This window comes from Lipotes vexillifer, unplaced genomic scaffold, assembly GCF_000442215.2.
Source record: "Lipotes vexillifer unplaced genomic scaffold, Lipotes_vexillifer_v1.1 scaffold1201, whole genome shotgun sequence".
NCBI lineage: Eukaryota > Metazoa > Chordata > Mammalia > Artiodactyla > Lipotidae > Lipotes > Lipotes vexillifer.
Window position 1 is genome coordinate 2,184,425 of NW_006783542.1, and position 19,794 is coordinate 2,204,218.

General features: G+C 45.2%; 1 protein-coding gene across 1 annotated transcript in view; it reads left to right on the forward strand.

The window, feature by feature from the left end:
- PPP1R12B (protein phosphatase 1 regulatory subunit 12B) overlaps window positions 1–19,794 on the forward strand; it is a 155,549-nt gene that overhangs the window by 50,416 nt on the left and 85,339 nt on the right. The window contains exon 14 of the mRNA XM_007456154.1: window positions 15,009–15,099. Within this exon, the coding sequence (XP_007456216.1) occupies window positions 15,009–15,099 (91 nt within the window). The remainder of the gene's footprint in view (window positions 1–15,008; window positions 15,100–19,794) is intronic.

The following is a 19,794-nucleotide window of genomic DNA, read 5'->3' on the forward strand; positions in this document are numbered from 1 at the left end:
CGAGAGGCCCGCGTACAGAAAAAAAAAAAAAAAAAAAAAAAAAAAAAAACCCCCCCCCCCCCCCCCCCGCAACAGGACACACGCATTCCAAAGGCTGCCAGGAAGCCGCTGCCTGAAGCTGCAGAGCCTCTGGCGGCTCTGCCCCAGCTCCCAGCCACTTCAGAGTACAGCCAGCAGTCACCGGACACCTGCTGCACAAAGCTCTTATCAGCCGTGTGTTTACAGTTAATCTCCTTCTGATAAAGTGGTTCTTTTTTCAGAGCTGTGAGTGTTGGTGACATGTGGGAGGGACCAAAATTTTGTGTCCTCACTCAAGCGCCCCCCATACCAGGTGATTTTCCCATGTTGGAAGAAAATGGTCGCTTGTGACAACCTCACAAAACGAGCTCTAGTGTTTACTAGGGAAGGACAGCCGAAGGAGTGGGCACTTTTTCAACACATTGGGCTTCTGGGAAAGCTGCTGCATAGGTGTGTGGCAGGTGTGTCTGAGGTGCCTGACCTCTCACCTGTGATGGTTTGATCTGGCAGTGGAGTCCTTACCGTTCCCGGTTTTATGGAAATGGGAGGCGCAGGAAGTTGATCTTTGTGTTCTGGGTTTGTGGGCCGACTGGTGTGCTGAGCTGGACACCAGTGAGCACTGGCCTGGAGGGGCAGGAGCCGCAGGTGAGTGTCTGCTTGGCGGCTCTGATGGCCGAGAGCGCCTTTCTGCTCTCCGTCCTCGTCTCTTCTGGTGGTTCTTTGGGAAGCTGGCTGGTTGCGCACACCATTTGGGTGCTATGGTTGGGATGGGGGGATGGTAAGAATAAGATGCAGTGTTTGGAATAGCCAGTTGGGACCTATTCTGGTTTTTCTTCCTATTCCTAATTGATTTAAACATGGGCGCTGACTTAAGGATCCCATCCAAGAGATTAGAGTGGCAGAGGACTGTTAAGAATTTCAGGAAGTAGAAACATGCGTCTCTCTCTTTTTTTTTTTTGCAGTACGCGGGCCTCTCACTGTTGTGGTCTCTCCCGTTGCGGAGCACAGGCTCCGGACGCGCAGGCTCAGCGGCCATGGCTCAGGGGCCCAGCCGCTCCACGGCACGTGGGATCTTCCCGGACCGGGGCACGAACCCGTGTCCGCTGCATCAACAGGCGGACTCTCAACCACTGCGCCACCAGGGAAGCCCCCATGCATCTCTTTTTAAGAGGAAACTGGTATCAGTAATGTTATACTTAAGTTGGATGGTAGTACACAGGTGGTGGCTGTATTGTTTATATCCTTTATAGCTTAAGTATTACATAGTATATATTTTAAGTAAATAAGATGGAAAAAAATGTCAGATATTTAGGGCAATTACAGAGAGAAGCTGGTTTAGGTATGTGAAGGCATAGATCGCTCCTTGAGTTGGCCTTTGAACAGGAAATGATAAAATGAAGAGACTGACTCATTGAGGTCTGGGGTAAAAGCACTTTGCTTACTACAGACTGTACAGTCAGATTGAATCTTTTCTATTTCATTTTTTTCATACTTTATTTTTTATTTTATTTATTATTTTTGGCTGCATTGGGTCTTCGTTGCTGCGCACAGGCTTTCTCTAGTTGCGGCAAGCGGGGGCTACTCTTCTTTGCGGTGCATGGGCTTCTCATTGCGGAGCACGGGCGCTAGGCGTGCGGGCTCAGTAGTTGTGGCTCGAGGGCTCTAGAGTGCAGGCTCAGTAGTTGTGGCGCACGGGCTTAGTTGCTCCGCGGCATGTGGGATCTTCCCGGACCGGGGCACGAACCCGTGTCCCCGGCCTTGGCAGGCGGATTCTTAACCACTGCGCCACCAGGGAAGTCCCAATCAGGTTGAATCTTCATGGTAATAAATGTTTTCCCATACATGTAAGAAGTTTCCTCATTGATCTTGGTTGCTCAGAGGACCAGATTGTAGACAGTTCAAAATGGGGCTGAGTCAGGCATTTAGGAGCCCCTGCTGCTGGCCGTCATCGCAGCCCCACGGGGAGACCGCCCCCTGGACCGCTGCCCAGCTGCCAGAGCTGGACTGTTCTCTCCCTGCTCCTCTCCTTCCTGTGTTGTGTGTCTTTGGCGATCGTCCACTTTGTGTTCCCTGAAGGTGTTTGATGTCCACGCTGACCCTTCTTTCTGGGACAGCCTTCTGCCACCTTCTCTGCTGAGCAGAGTTCTGTTCGTACCGTAGGAGCTCCTGAGGTTCACCCCCCTGCCGGCTTCCTGTTCCCCCAGCCCCAGGCTGAAGCTGGGGTTCTCTTGCCGGTGTTCTTCTGTGGCCCTGCCCTTAGGGCTGGTCCAGCTGGCACCCCTGCATCGGGAGCTCCTGGAGGTGCTCTTTCTGCTGGGTTTTCTTCATACCACGGAGCTCACTTGCTCAGCAAGGCGTCGGGTACATGGGTGGGGATGAGCAAGCCGCTGTGTAGTGATCCTGGTGTCCAGAGGGGGGCAGCAGAGGCACGTCTGTTGATCCACTTCGCAGAAGGCTGGCTCCCCAAGACCCTGTTCTGTGTCTGGCTCCGTGTGCAGGTAAGCACACCAACCCCGTTCCACTTCAGGTGTTCTAATGTAGGCAGAGAAGGTGTGTTCTGTCAGGTGGAGGTTCCTTCACGTGAGAGCAGCAGGCACAGGTGGCAGCCCCCCGGGCTGCGAGGCGAGAGCCGTGGTTTGCTCTCCAGCTGAGTGCACAGCTTATGCGTCGAGGTTGCCTTTTAACTTCTGAATCGGTCCGTGTGGAGTTAGGAGGTGGCTGTCCTGCTGTTCGCGTGTTCAGCGCTGTGCAAGAACTGCAGGTACGACACGAGAGAGGCCTGCCTGGTAGTTGTGCCCTCGAGACTGAGGATGCCAGGTACACGCCTTGGAAACCATGAGGCCGCGTGGGGGGTAGACCCTCAAGGGCAGACTGTGTAGGTGGTGTACTGCGCTCTTGGAGGAGAAGGCGGGTCCTGCGAGACGGGAGACTGTGGCGGCATCTCAGGTGGCCTCAAACATGCGAAAGGTTTAGAGTGGGTTAGAGGATTAGTGTTCTGAACGCTTACCGTACGCCAGTACTCCCTAGATGCATTTAATCCTCATAGCTTTGTGAGACGAAGAATATTATTTTCTTTAATACATATAAGAAGAGGCTCAGATGACGGGCCCTGCCCACAGTCACAGAGCCAGTAAGTGGCAAAGCCAGGATTCAAAACCGGGTCTTTGGGACTTCACAGCCCACGTGTTCTGAACCCACCGGTCCGTGTCCGAGGAGCCGGTCTCCCCTGGGCTGTGCGATACCGTCCGCTGGCACTGTGGGCACAGGGGTTAGGCTCTCTTGATGTTTTGTTCTTTGAAGGAAATGGGTATCTGTCTTGGGAGAAACCACTTCTGAAAACAAAGTAAATTGAAAGCTTTCCGTCCTCTCTGGAATCCGAATGGGGAATCCGGGCTTTTGGAAACCAACTGAGGCATCGTCTTGTCGGCCATCAGGCTGGTCCAGCATTCTGTGCTGGGTGCAGGGAGTTTCCCTTGGGGAGGATCCCAGAGCCGGGGCGCACAGTGTTTCCCAGACGGAGCAGCAAGAGCTCACTGGGGACGGGGACAGAGGCGCACCCGCCCACGTGCCTGTCCCCCCACCTTCTCCCTGTCGCTCTCGAGGGAGGGCTCTGACCCCACTCTGTCCCCCACCTCCCGCCCCCTCTCCAGCCCGCCGAGTCGGAGCCCTGCCCCCTCGCCCGTCCGGCGCCTCCACCGCAGACCCTCTGTGCCCTTGGTCGTGGGCCACTGCCTTCGGGAACCTGTGTCTTCCACGACCTCTGGTTCCAGTCTTCCCTGCCCCTCCGTCCTTCCCCGCCGCCCCTGCTCTGCGCTCTTCCAGCCCTTCCGCCTCGGCAGGCGCCTGGGGCTTCCTGGGCTTCCTGCTCTTCTCCCAGGACGCTGCTGAGCTGCCCCCGCATCACTCGGGCCTCGCGGCGGAGCTTCCCGGCACCACGTGTACAACGGCGCCGGCCTCCGGCGGCCGCACCCAGAACTCTAGCCTATCTGGCCGTTCTTTTCCTTTCCCGCATCTCTCTTCATCTGTTCAAAGTATTGCTGCAGGTATGCGTTTCCTTTAGTGCCCAGGTCCTCTTTAGAGCAAGGGTGTAAACAAATAAACCAAACCGCTCCCTTCCCTCTGACCCTAAAAGGCAAGAACGAGCCTTTCTTGTTAGTTAATGGCTAAGCTGACACTAGAACCCAGGGAGACCCATTCCTAGTTAGAAATGGCGAGGTAAACCTGCACTAACGCCTGGCCGCCGTGGGGGGCTGCGTCCTCTGCAGGAGGATTTGGTCCCTCTTGTCACCTGTCCCGGCTTGTCCGGGATGGCCATACTGCACGTGAATGGCAACCTCTGGAGATATGAAAGCATCCTTTTCCAAGATAGAGTGTTGATGATGGCAGACTTTTGGAAAACATCAGGGGACACTAAGAGAAGCCTAACATAAGACAGTACTCCCCTCCTGATATTGCCAGATTTGGAAAAAGAAATGTCTTGCTGCGCGAATCCACACAGCTGGGGTGCCGTGGCGCTAGGTGAAGAGCCCGTTTTCGTGTGGTGTGATGTCAGAAAAGCTGTGCTGGAGCCAGGCGACCAGTCCTACTCCCTTTAGGTCTCACCTGACAACGCTGTGACCTTGGGTGGGTACTTTAGTGTTTCCTTGGGCGTCGGTCAGCTCTTCTGCAAAATGGGAATGATTTTATCCTCTCTGCCCGAAGTCTTGAAATTAGATCATGTGACTCCTCGAACTCATAAAATCTTTAGCCACAGGTCCGTGCTCTGTTCTTCTCTGGCTCATCCGCCTGCCCTGTAGCTGGCCCTGCGTGCTTCCAGGTTGATCTTTAGGAAGTTCCTTCTCACCTCCTTGAGATGTACCTGTGCCTGTGCCACCTCATACACAGGATGTAGTCCGAGGAATGACAGGCCCTGGTAGAGGACCAGTAGACATTCTGTAATTAATGACCGCAGCATCCCGAGTGCTATAAAGACATACACTCAACTTGGTTCCTGCCCCGTTTGAAGTTAACCATTAAGTACCATTCTGTCTTCGCAGATTTTAAATGTAGGACTCCCTAAAGCTATTCCAAAAACCAGTTTCCTATTAGTGGGTTCTGGATGACAGGTTATTCTCTCATCATTCTGGGGAAAACAACTTTGTACTCTCCCTGGAAATCTTCTTGGTTATTTTCCTTTCATTCTTCTACTTAAAGTAGCTTTATTTTACTTAGCCCTTCAAACCTGCAAGGAGAATATTTTCATGGGCATTAAGACCGCTTCCCAATGAATTATCCATTTCTGGGAAAAATAATTAAGGGGAACTCTTTATTAGACTAGCTGGGATGGATATTATAGCACCTTTCTTTCTTTTCCAAATCACCACGCGGAGCTATTAACGTGGGGATGGAAACAATGCAGCAGGAGTGGTGGTGATGCGAGAGCAACAGCCAGGCCGTCCTGAACACTTGCGTCTGGTCCTCACAGCAGCCCTGCTGATTTCTGCTCATACCTGTTGCAGCTGTTAATACCTTTGCTGCCAAGACACTTGGGTTTAGAGTGCTTAAGCGTTTTATCCGAGACCATCTAGCAAGGAAGTTGAGGAGCCAGGGTTCAAACCCAGGCGGTCTAATTCCCATGTCAGGGTACTTTATCACCACACTGTACTTGTCAGAAGATAGTCTAGGTCTTTTATTATGATGATGATGGTTTTCTTGATGTTCATTGATGATTTACTCTAGACATTTTGCACAGCTTCTTAAGATAAAATTAGCTGCTGTGTAGTATGTAAAGGAGCACTGTGAACTTGAGAGGCAGAGAACAAATTATTTTTGTCTAGTCATGCTTAAATTCTCTGCTAAGTGTTTAAATTCCACTGATCATGTAACCTCAGAGTCATAGCAAATACAAAGAAAAATGCTTCCTGCCCTCTAGGAAACAGAGTAGACAGGCGTGGTAATTAGAAGACTTCAGCATCGGAATCCCTTCCTCTGTCACTGCACTGCGGATGTTAGCCTAGTTTTATCTGGAGACCAGAGCAGGGATAGCTGTGAAGCCACTGTGCTTCCGTTGCAGGACCTTGTGGGCCAAAACCATCGTCTTTTCAGGGCAGTGAAGAGCCACGTGGTGCGCAGATTCACGAGGCCCAGGTGGTGTGCTGGGTGTGGGTGTGGTCTGGCACGGGCGTTGCCAAGTTTTGTCTGTAAACGGCCAGGTAACATACATTTTAGGTTTTGCAGGCCATTTTGTCTCCATTGCAGATATTAAACTCTGCTGCTGTCGTTGGTAAAACTTGATTTACAGAATGTGGCAGCCAGGTTTGGCTCCAGGACTACAGTTTGCTCCCCTGTCTGGGTTTAGAAGGTACAAGGGCTCAGGCTCTACTGAAGACGCAGTGTGTCCCCCAGGAAACCGTATGTTAAGGTACATCACTTCTGTGAATTTGGAATCCATACCCGGGTAAACGAAAGTGAATGAAAATGTTCCTTCCCTCCTCAAAAACATTTAAAACTCAAGTACTGGGGTTTTCTGGGTTTTGTTTTTATAGACTTTTTTTCTTACAACTTAGTAAAAGTTTCATATATTGACACAGGTTACAAAGTAATATAATATTCATTAAAAATAGACTATAATATACTATATATAGGTACAGAATATACATACATAGATAAAAATCTAGGCATACGTGTAGTAGAATAAAAATGGGCTTATCTTCATGTGGTGGAATTCAGCTTATTTTTATTTTCACATGTTGATCTGTTTTCTACTTTTTTCCGGGAAAAGCATGTATGATTTCAAATATTTAAGACACCAAGTGAGGCAAAAGGCCCTCGATTTCACCCGCAGACCTGCTTTTACCATGTCCATCTCTCTCATTCCGTAAAACTTGCCGGAGCAGGTAGTGCGATAAGCCAGTCAGAAACTTGCGGCTTCACCGTGGCGTCTGTCTAGGACGCAGAGAAGAGACAGAAGTCGAGAAGTGGTGCAGTGGGGTGCTCTGTGTGTTTGCAGGTGGAGGTGGTGTGTGAGGATGCTGGCTGGTAACCCAGGCAGCATTTCCTGAGGGGTTCGTCCTCGGTGTGCTCACCGACTCCAAGGCTGGTCCACAGCTTTGCAAGTTTGGGGACTCAGGTTTTTCCACTTCACCCAGGGAAGAGGAATCTATTAAGGAAAGAGGCACACATACCGAACTCACAGTGGATTGAGACATGTATGGCAATTCCAGTTTACTAATCCACGTGGAGGAAAAAAAATCTCTTAACATATAGCCTGGTTGGGAACTTCTGTTTCAGGCTATGGCATATCTTGTAATAGACAAACTCTCCCACTGAGAATAATCAGAAAAGCCGGATAAACATAAGAAAAAAAAGTCTTTGAAGGCATTGGAGAGATGGTAAGGAAGTGAGGACTTGAGGGACCCAGATCCCAGAGAGAAGGAAAGCATAGGAGGCGAGCCTAGCACCCGGCTGTGCTTGTCCCCCAAGGTGCTGGCTGACCAGTGAGGCAGTGGCTACAAGGCTGAGAAGCTGGACGAGGTTTCCAGCCATCTCTCAGTGCTTAGGGAACAGAAATTAGAGTTCAGAAACAGGAGCCCCAGTGGACACCCCAGACTTCCCCTGGGACCATCAAAGGGCTGCCTTCCAGCAGGAGGGGCTTACCAGACATGGCCAGCTCTGTAAAGACTGAAACCCAGCTTCCAGGTGGCTCAGTCTCAAAGTGGGTGAAGGGGGTTTGCCTTACCCCATGGTTTTCACAGTGTGGTCTCCACATCAGCAGCATCACCTGAGAACTAATCAGAAATGCAGATTCCCAGACCCCCTCCACACCTGCTAAATCAGGACTTATGAGGGGAGAGCCTCATGAGATTTGTATTTCACAAGCCTTCCAAGTGATGCTGATGCAATGAAAGTTTGAGAACCAGTTTCTTAGCCTAACTAAGCCAGAGAAAAGAATATCCTCTCTGGAGGATGACAACGTCTTCCAGAGCTGCAAGTTATTACTACATTTTTTCATTAAAAATTCTGGCATTAATTCAAAAATTACCAGACATACTGCCTAATAAGACTGATTTACAAAAGACTAAGAGAAAATACAGACACTAGGAACAGACCCAGATATCGATTGCTATCAGATGTGGACTTTAAAATAATCATAGTAAATTACGGTTAATATGTTCAAGAAAATAGAAGACAAGATAGAGAATTTCAGTAGAGAACTGTCCTCTCTTTGGAAAGATGGAAATGCTAGAACTGAAAAATAAAATAACAAATTAAGAAATTCAATTGTAGTAAAGCAGCTGAAGAGAGGATGTGTGAACTAATTAGACTGGACAGTGGAAAACACCCAGAATGAAACCCAGAGAGAGAGAGGAGAATAGAAAATATAGGAAAAGTGTAGTAAATAACTGGGGGGTGGCCAGCGAGTTGTAAGAGAAGTGCGCCTGTAGTTCGAGAAGGAGAGGCGAGGGGCTGGCTGCTTCTCCCGGGCCCCACTGCTTCCTGAAAAGTGGCCGCTCAGACTGGTTATTCAGACGTAGGCGTGCGGCCGACATTCTCTTGAAAATGAACAAAGCGAACCTGTCACTCTGAGTGCTGGTTGCCAATTGTAACATTTAAAGCAGAAATTAGAACTTTGGAAAACTTGTACCTGTCACTGTGGGTGATATGTTGACTGCTTCCCAATGTGGAAAGACTGTTCTGAGACCAAAGATAATATTAGAAAATGTGGGGTTTTTTTTTTAACTTCTATTATTTTTTATTGATATAATTGAAATAAAACAATCTTTTTTGGTATACAACATAATGATTTGGTAAGCGTGTTACAAAATGATTACCACAGTAAATTTAGTTAACATCTATCACCACACATATTTTCCTTGCGATGGGCACTTTTAAGGTTTGCTCTCTTGGCAGCTTTTGAATACATTAGTGTTATTAACTATAGTCACCTTGTTGTGCATACATTCCCAGGACTTATTTATCTTATAACTGGAAGTTTGTACCTTTTGACCACCTCCACCCACTTCGCCCACCCCCCCACCTCTGGCAACCACCAGTCTGTTCTCTGTACCTATGAATTCAGTTTTTTAGATTCCACATACAAATGAGATCGTACGGTATTTGTCTTTCTCTGTTTCTCTTAGCATAATGCCCTCAAGGCCCATCCATGTTGTTGCAAATGGCAAGATTTCCTCTTTTTTAATGACTGAATAATATTCCATGATGTATGTACATGTGCACAGTGCGCGCGCGCGTGTGTGTATACACACACACATATATATGCCACATTTTCTTTATCTGTTCATCTGTCAGTAGACACTTAGGCTGTTTCCACATCTTGGCAATGGTGAATAGTCCTGCTGTGAACATTGGGCTACAGATTTAGCACAGATCGAGATTGTGAATTGGTTTCCTTCAGATAAACACCCAGAAGTGGAACTTCATATGGTAGCTCTATTTTTAACTTTTCGAGGAATCTTCATACTGTTTTCCAGAGTGGCTACACCAATTTACATTCCCACCAGCAGTGCATGAGGGCTCCCTTTTCTCCACACCCTCACCAACACTTGTTATTTCTTATCTAATAACCATTCTGACAGGTGTGAGGTGACACCTCACTGCGGTTCTGATTTGCATTTCCCTGATAATGAGTGATGTTGAGCATCTTTTCATGTGCCTGTTGGCCATCTGTGTGCCTTCTTTGGAAAAAGTCTGTTCAGATCCTCTGTCCATTTTTTAATCAGGTTGTTTGTTTTCTTTCGAGTTGTATGAGTTCTTTATCTAGTTTGGCTATTAACCCCTTATCAGATATATGACTTGCAAATATTTTCTCCCATTCAGTAGGTTGCCTTATTGTTTTGTTGCTGATTTTCTTTGCTGTGCAGAAGCAAAAAACTTGATGAAGTCCCACTTGTTCACTTTTGGTTTTGGGGTCAAATCCAAAAAATCATTGCCAAGACTGATGTCAAGGAGCTTAAACTGTATGTTGAAGAATGTGATTTTTAAAATTACTGTTGCATAATGAAGTGTGTCACCATTTGGGAGATTTTACCAAAGACACGCCTGGGTAAGACATTCCATCCAAAGTACAAGATAGACCACTGGATTTCGGCATAACAGAATATGAAAATTCTGTTAACATCATTTCAGATTCCACAGTGCGACTAACCTTGAAGAAAGTACCACTTGTGTTTGACTATAGGATCAAAGAAGACTGTTCACAGTTATCTGAAAGAGCTATTCTGATGCTTCTTGCTCTTCCAACTACATATCTGTGCAGGACTGGATAGTTTTTATATATTTTAACTAAAAAAACAAATTGCAGCATATCGAATGCAGAAATGTATATGAGAATTGGGCTCTCTTCTGTTAAGCCAACATTAAAGAAATTTACAAAAATGTAAAATAATTCCGCTCTTACTAAATTTTTTTGTTTTAGAAAATTTAGTTACTTTTCATAAAAGATAAGTTATTGATGTTAACATGAATAGGGCTATCATTTTCAGATGAATTAATAAACACATGTTTAATTTCTCAACTTTACTGCCTAATAAGGTAAATATTAATAGATAATACCCCACATAAACAAAAGCTGTTTGGGGATCCTCAATAATTTTTTAAAATATAAAAGGGTCCTCAGACCAAACAGTTTGAGAACCATTGCTGTAGGTACAAGTAGACCTAATTTTACTGTGCTTCACATGATCACTCCAGATACTGCATTGTTCACAAATTGAAGGTTGGTGTGTGTCGAGCAAGTCTCTCGGCATGATTTTTCCAACAGCATCTGGTCACTTCATGTCTCTGTGTCACGTTTGGTTATTCTCACAATATTTCAACCTGTTTCATTATCGTATTTGTTGTGATATCTGTGATCAGTGATATTTGATGTTACTATTGTAATTGTTTGGGGTGCCACACACCACCACCCATATGAAACCACAGACTTAATCAACAAATGCTGTATTTTTACTGCTCTATCCAGCAGCGGTTCCCCTGTCCCTCTGCCTCTCCTTGGGCCTCCCTATTCCCTGAGACACAACAATACTGAAATTAGGCCAATTAATAACCCTACAAGGGTCTCTAAGTATTCAAGTGAAAGGAAGAGTTGCACATCTCTCACTTTAAATCAAAAACTAGAAATTATTACCCTTAGTGAGGAAGACACGTGGAAAGCCAAGATAGGCCTAAAGCTGGGCCTCTTGCACCAAACAGCCGAGCTGGAAACGCAAAGGAGAAGTTCTTGAAGGAGATTAAAAGTGCTACTCTGGTGAACACACAAATGATAAGAAAGCGAAACAGCCTTATCGCTGATATGGAGAAAGTCTGAGTGGTCTGGATGGAAGATCAAACCAGAAACAGCAAAGCCTCATCCAGAGCAAGGCCCTAACTCTCTTCAGTTCCATGAAGGCTGAAAGCGGTGGGGAAGCTGCAGAAGAGAAACTGGAAGCTTAGCAGAGGTTGATTGATGAGGTTTAAGGGAAGATGCATATTCTCAGTAACATCAAAGTGCAAGGTGAAGCAGCAGGCGCTGATGCAGAAGCTGCAGCGAGTTATCCAGGAGATCCAGCTCAGAGAATTCCTGAAAGTGGCTGCACTAAACAACAGATTTTCAGTGTAGGTTAAGCAGCCTTCTCTTGGAAGAAGATGCCGTCCAGGACTCCCACAGTTAGAGAGGGGACGTCAGTGCCTGGCTTCAAAGGACAGGCTGACTCTCCTGTTAGGGGCTAGCGCAGCTGGTGACTTGCAGTTGAAGCCAGTGCTCATTTACCATTCCGAAAATCCTAGGGCCCTTAAGAATTATGCTGCATCTACTCTGCCTGTGCTCTGTAAGTGGAACAACAAAGCCTGGATGGCAGCACACCTGTTTACAACGTGGTTTACTGAATATTTTAAGCCCACTGTTGAGACCCACTCGGAAAATAAAAAGATTCAAAATATGACTGCTCATTGACAGTGCACCTGGTGTCAGCCAAGAGCTCTGATGGAGATGGACAGTGAGACTCATGTTGCTTTCATGCTGCAAACACAGCACCCGTCCTGCAGCCTGTGGGTCAAGGAGTAACCTTCAAGCCTTGTTGTTTAAGAAATACATTTCGAGGGCTTCCCCAGTGGTGCAGTGGATAAGAATCCGCCTGCCAGTGCGGGCGACACGGGTTGGATCCCTGGTCCAGGAAGATCCCACGTGCCGCGGAGCAACTAAGCCTGTGTGCCACAACTACTGAGCCTGCGCTCTAGAGCCTGCAAGCCAAAACTACTGAGCCCTTTTGCCACAACTACTGAAGCCCGCACGCCTAGAGCCCGTGCTCCGCAACAAGAGAAGCCACTGCAATGAGAAGCCCGTGCACCCGCAACGAAGAGTAGCCCCCGCTCGCCGCAGCTAGAGGAAGCCTGCGCGCAGCAGCGAAGACCCAGTGCAGCCAAAAATAAATAAATAAATTTATGAAAAAAGAAAAAAAGAAATACAGTTCATCAGGCTATAGGTGCCATAGATTAGTGACTCCTCTGATGGATCTGGGCAAAGTCAATTGAAAACCCTCTGGAAAGGAATCACCATTCTAGATGCCATTAAGAACATTTGTCATTCATGGGAAGAGATCAGAATATCCACCTTAACAAGAGTTTGGAAAAAGTAGATTCCAACCCTCATGGATGACTTCGAGGGGTTCAAGACTCCAGTGGAGGAGGTAACTGCAGATTTGGTGGAGAAAGCAAGAGAAATAGAATTAGAAATGGGGCCCTGAAGATGTGACTGAATTGCTGCAATCTCATGATACAACTTGAAGGATGAGGAGTTGCTTCTTACGGGTGACCAAAGAAAGTGGTTTCTTATTCATAGCACTAGTTACAGTAGCGAAGACATAGAAGCAGCCTAAATGTCCATCCACAGATGAATGGATAAAGAAGATGTGGTACATATAGACAATGGAATATCACTCAGCCATAAAAAAAAAGAATGAAATAATGCCATTCGCAGCAACGTGGATGGACCTAGAGGTTATCATACTAGGTGAAGTAAGCTAGACCAAGACAAATACCGTGTGATATCACTTGTATGTGGAATCTTAAAAAAAATAAATAAATAAAAGATACAAATGAACTTATATACAAAACAGAAATAGACTCACAGACATAGAAAACAAACTTACGGTTACCGAAGGGGAAGGGTAGGAGTAAATTAGGAGTTTGGGGTCAACATGTACACACTACTACACATAAAACAGATAAACAATAAGGACTACTGTGTAGCACAGGGAACTCTACTCAATATTTTGTAATAACCTATAAGGGAAAAGAATCTGAAAAAGAATAGATATGTGTATATGTGTAACTGAATCACTTTGCTATACACTTGAAACTAACACACGTTGTAAATCAACTGTACTCCAATTAAAAGAATAAAATTTAAAGAAAAAAAGAAAGTGGTTTTTTGCAATGGACTCTACTCCTGGTGAAGATACTGTGAAGGTTATTAAGATGACAACAGAGGATTTAGAATATTACATAACTTAATTGATAAAGCAGGGGCAGGATTTGAGAGGATTGACTCCAGTCTTGAAAGAAGTTCTACTGTGGGTAAAATGGTATCAGCCAGCATCACAGGCTACAGACAAATCGTTCTTGAAGGGAAGAGTCAGTCAGTGAGGCAAACGTCACTGCCGTCTTCTTCCAAGACATCGCCACGGCCACCCCAGCCCTCAGCAACCACCATCCTGACCAGCGAGCCGCCAGCGACATCAAGGCAACACCCTCCACCAGCAAAAAGATTACAGCTTGCTGAAGGCTCAGATGATGGCTAGCGTTTTTAGCAATATTTTTAAATTAAAGTATGTACCTTGTTTTTTTAAGATATGCTATTGCACACTTACTACAGTATAGCGTAAACATAATTTTTATATGTGCTGGACAACCAAAAATTTCACATGACTGACTTTATTGCAAGATTCACTTTATTGTGGTGGTCTGGAACTGACCTTGCAGTATCTCTGAGATACGCTTGTATTACAGTGACAGTTAAAATGTATTATTAGGATATTATGAACCGTTTTGTGGTACTGAATATGAAAATATAGATAAGATTCCTTGAAAAACGAATATTACCAAAACAGAAAATCTGAATAGGCCTAATTCTATTAAAGAAATTGCAACCCTTATTTAAAACCTTCCCATAAAGAACACTCTAAACCCAGATGGCTCTATTGGTGAACCCTTTCAGTTATTTAAGGAGGAAATGACCCCAGTCTTACGCAGATTCTCAAAGAAAATAGACAAGGAGAAAACACTTCCCAACTTTCATAACTTTAATTTCAAGACTGGCTGGGTTATTATAAGGGAAAATTACAGGCCAGTTTCTAGCATGAACACGGATGGAGGAATCCTAAAGTAAATAATACTGAATCTATATAAAAAGTAAGTCTCTATAAATGGTGATACATCATGATTAAGTTGAGCTTATCCCAAGCATTTAGGGTGGTTTTATCATTCAGAAATTGTTCAGTGTAATTCTCCATATTAACAGAAGAAAGAAGGAAATGATAATCTCAGTATACAGGGAAGAAAAGCCTATGATAAAGTTCACACACTAAGGATTAAACAATGAAACAAGTAACAACAAGCCCCTCCTGGCCCACTCCCATGGGCGGGGAGGGAGTTGCCTTCACCTGAGGAGCAGAGTCTTGCAGGGTCTTGGCCAGAAGCTGTCTCTCTGAAGGCGGGAGCGAAGCAGGGAAACGACTGTGGTCAGTGCTAGCCAGGGCGCGAAGACAGGAAGCGAGATAAAAAGTCTAAGGATGGGAAAGAGGAAAGAAAATTCTCATATTACGGTTACAGGTGGTGTGATTCTGCACGAACATTGACACGTTTACAGATGATGTCTTGGCTTATGTAATGTTCACCGATAGGCTGTCGGGTTGAGTCGGCCTCACTTCATCTTGGCTCACAGAAACCCCCTCGGTGTGCAGATGCACCTGCTGCCCCCAGGGCCTTACCTCTGCTGTGACCCTCCTTCCCCACAGGTCGTATCTGACTCCTGTACGGGACGAGGAAGCAGAGTCGTTACGGAAAGCGCGCTCCAGACAAGCTCGGCAGACTCGCAGGTCTACCCAAGTGAGTGTGACCTCCGTGTTTAAGTCCTTTTTCGTCTGTGTGCCTTTCCACTGGAAGTACAATTAAACAGCGATAAAATGTGTGCCTTACTCCAGCCGTTGTAGTGAAAGCTTTCCTGTTAAATCTTACACTACATAGAATCAAATGAATTCATAGCTACATATACCCCCTCTCGCTTCTGTTCTTCAGGCGCAGAGCAGGTTCCTCTCCTTCCCTCCCTAAGACTAATCATTCCACGTGTGCTTAAGGCCCACACCTTAATTCCTGCAGGAGAACAGTCTGGCACAATCTCAGAGTGTTAACCATAGAGTTACCACGGGACCCAGCCATGTTGCTCCTGGGTGTGTACTCAAGAGAAATAAAGCAGGCTTCTACAGAAAAGCCCTACACAGATATTTATAACAGCATTATTCACAGGAGCCAGAAACCCAAATTCAGTGTCATCTCTGGCCAGAGTTAACTTGCTGTATAGACCAAGATTACGTGTGGAGTGTGCAGGTTCGCTGGAGGGCTGAGCCCTGGGCTCCCGTCAGCGTTCTGTGGCTGGTGGTGCCCCAGCGAGTGTTGGGCAGTGGGTCCAAGCAGGGCCACTGCGCAGACCAAATACGTGAAGCAGCTAACAAATCTGGAAAAAACCCTCACAAATTTCCATTGATTTGGGAATAAAAAGAAATGAAGTCCTGACGCATGCCACTGCTGCAATGTGGATGAACCTTAAGAAAAAGTTATGCTGCATGAAAGAAACCTGGCATGATTCCATTTGTATGAAAATGTCCAGAATAGACAAATCCAGAGAAATAGAAAGTGGATTAGTATTTGCTGGGGGCTGGAGAGAGGGAGGAGTGGGAAGTGACCGCTAAGGGTGTGAGGTTTCTTTCTTTCTGGGGTGATGAAATGTCCTGAAATTAGATGGGGATTTTGCACAGCTCTGTGAATATACTAGAAAACAGCCAGTTGTACTCTTTAAAAGGGCGGATCTTATGTGGATTATGTTTCAATAATGATGTTAGAAAAAAGAAGAGTCCCTCAGGGAAGCTTTGAAGTAAGGAAGATATGATCTACGTTATATTTTGCAAAAGTCGCTGTGCAGAGAACTGCTGGGAGTGGTCTGTGAAGCCTGGAGGCCCGTGGGAAGCTGTTCCTTAGCTGAGCTGGAGATGACAGGCGTGTGGCAGCAACAGTTGAGGGAGGCTGTGATTGGGCGTCAAGGAAGCAGAGGAGGATGAGCTGGGCAGCAGGACCAAGGAGCAGCCAGAGGGCTGAGGGGTCAACCAGGAGATGGTACCCGAGGGAGTGAAAGGCAGTCTCCAGTGAAGAGGGGAAGCTCCGCAGCTTCAGATGCTACAGACGCCAAGCAGGAGAGCTGAGGACTGAGAGAGGGACCTATGCGTAGCCCCCGAAGTGCCCTTGTGTCTTTCCTGACCCTCCAGGGTCGGGCAGGTGCCGTCCTGTGTAGTCATTGCCACAGCTGTTACTGCTTGTGCTTGATGGTGGTTTGTTTCCCCAGAGGATGTAACCCCCACGAGGGCCAGACAAGCATTTGTTTTGGTTTGGTTTACTGTGGCAGACTATAGGTAACATACAACTTAATATTTTAGCCATTTTTAAGCATACCATTCATCGGCACTAAATGCATTCACATCACTGTGCAGTCATCACCATCCATCTCCAGAACAGCTTTCGTCTCCCCAAACTGAACCTCTCTACCCATTAAACAGCTCCCTCTCTCCCCACAGCTTCTGGCAACACCGTTCTACTTTTTATCTCTATGACCTTGACTCTAGGTAGCTCATGTGAGTGGAATCACACAGTTTTTGTCTTTTTTGTGACTGGCTTGTTTCACTCAGTGTAATGTCTTCAAGGTTCATCCATGTGGTAGCACATGTCAGAATTGCCTTCCTTTGTAAGGCTGAATAATATTTTGTTGTATGTTTAGACCACATTTGGTTCATCCATCATCCGTTGATGGACACTTAGATTGCTTCCACCTTTTGGCTGCTGTGAACAGTCTTGCTGTGAACATCGTTGTGCAAATATCTCATCAGACCCTGCTTTTAGTTCTTTTGGGTACAGACCCAGAAATAGAATAGGCTGGATCATATGTTTCTGTCTTAATACTTACTTTCCATTATTACTTTCCATCATCTGTTTTCTTATGTCTTTTCCATTAGATTATGGTTCTTGAGTACAGGAATCATTTGATTTGTCTTTGTAGTTCCAGTGCTTAAAAACGCAGTAACTTTTTATTAAGAGAATGAGTGAACATATTAGCTAATAGTTGCCTTCCGGCTTTGGAACTTCCCTCTTCTGAGGACGTGAGCATATGACTACTTGAGTTAAGAATCGACTCACTCTCTTCCTAACCCTTTTCCCCCTTCTCCTGCAGATGTCTCCTCATTATTTCCTTTTTTTCTGTACTACAGCTCCTATGAGCCTGGGGAAAATTTTAATTGGTGGAAATGTCTCTGTGTGATTCCTATAGTTAGAAAATTATGTTAGAGAAAAGCTAGTTCAGGGCTTGCGGGTTTTGTTTTTTTTTAGTTTTTTAAAATGGAGGTATAGTTGGTTTACAATATTGTTAGCTTCAGGTGTACATCATACTGAATAACATTTTTTAAGATTATATGCTAGGGCTTCCCTGGTGGCACAGTGGTTGAGAGTCCGCCTGCCGACGCAGGGGACGCGGGTTCGTGCCCCGGTCCGGGAAGATCCCACATGCCACGGAGTGGCTGGGCCTGTGAGCCATGGCCGCTAGGCCTGCGCATCCGGAGCCTGTGCTCCGCAACGGGAGAGACCACAACAGTGAGAGGCCCGCATACTGCAAAAAAAAAAAAAAAAAAAAAAAAAAAAAAAAAAAAAAAAAAAAAAAAAAAAAAAGATTATATGCCATTTATAGTTGTAAAATATTGGCTGTACTCCCTGTGTTGTAAATATATCCTTGTAGCTTATTTTATGCATAATAAGTTGTACCTCTTAATCCCCTGCCCCAGCGTTTCCCTCCCCCTTTCCTCTCCCTCTGGCAACCACTGGTTTTTTCTCTATATCTGTGAGTCTGTGTCTTTTTTGTCATATTCACTAGGTTATTTTATTTTTTAGATTCCACATAGAAGTGATATCTGACAGTATTTGTCCTCTGACTTTTTTCGATCAGCATGATACACTCCAGGTCCATCCATGTTGTTGCAAGTGGCAAAATTTCATGCCAATGGCAAATTAATACTCCATATATGTATGTATGCATATATGGAGTATGTGTATATATGTGTGGGTCTGTGTGTGTCTCACGTCTTCTGTATGCATGCATCTGTTGATAGACAGCTAGATGGCTTCCATATCTTGGCAGTTGTAAATAATGCTGCCGTGAATATTGGGGTGCATGTGTCTTTTCGAATTAGTGTTTTTGTTTTTTTCAGATATATGCCCAGGAGTGGAATTGCTGGATCATATGGGAGTTCTATTTTTAGTTTACTGAGGATCCTCTATACTGTTTTCCACCTGCTTCACCAGTGTACACTCCCATCAACAGTGTACTAGGGTTCCCTTTTCTCTGCATTTGTCATTTATGGTCTTTCTGATGACAGCCATTCTGACAGGTGCGAGGTGACATCTCACTGTGGTTTTGATTTGCGTTTCCCTGATGATGAGTGATCTTGAGCATCTTTTCATGTACCTGTTGGCCATCTGTATGTCTTCTTTGGAAAAATGTCTATTCAGGTCTTCAGCCCATTTTTAAATTGGCTTGTTTGTTTTTTTGATATTGAGTTGTATGAGCTGATTATATATTTTGGAGATTAACCCTTTGTTGGTCATATCATTTGCAAATATTTTCTCCCATTCAGTCTTTCCCATTTGTCTTTTCGTTTTGTGGATGGTTTCCTTTACTGTGCAAAAACTTTTAAGTTTCATTAGGTCCCATTTGCTTATTTTTGTTTTTGTTTCCTTGCCGTAGGAGACAGATCCAAAAAAATACTGCTGTGATTTATGTCAAAGAGTGTTCTGCCTATGTGTTCTCCAGGAGAAATTCTGCTAACTTTGGGTTTTGCTTCTTCTTCTTTTTCTAACTCCTTTAGGTTAAGGTTAGGTTGTTTATTTGAGGCTTTTCTTGTTTCCTGAGAGGGCTGTATTGCTATAAACTTCCCTCTTAGAATTGCTTTGCAACATCCTGAAGATCTTGGAACACTGTGTTTTCATTTCATTTGTCTCCAGGTATATTTTGAATTCTTCTTTGATTTTTTCAGTGATCCATTGGTTGTTTAGTAGCGTTTTGTTTGGGCCACACATGTTTGTGTTTTCTGTGGTTTTTATTCTTGTAGTTGATTTCTAGTCTCATAGCCTTGTGGTTGGAAAAGATGCTTGATATGATTGCAGCCTTCTTAAATGTACTGTGACTTGTTTCATGATATAGCACAGATGTATCCTGGAGAATAGGAATTTGAAAAGAATGTGTATTCTGCTGCTTTTGGATGGAATATTCTCTCTATATATTAAGTCCATCTGGTCTAATGTGCCATTTAAGGCCAGAGTTTCCTTACTGATTTTCTGTGTGGATGATCTGTCCATTGATGTAAGTGGGGTGTTAAAGTCCCCTACTGTTTTTGTGTTACTGTTGATTTCTCCCTTTATGTCTATTAATATTTGCTTTATTCATTTAGGTGCTTCTATGTTGGGTGCAAATATATTTTCAATTGTTATATC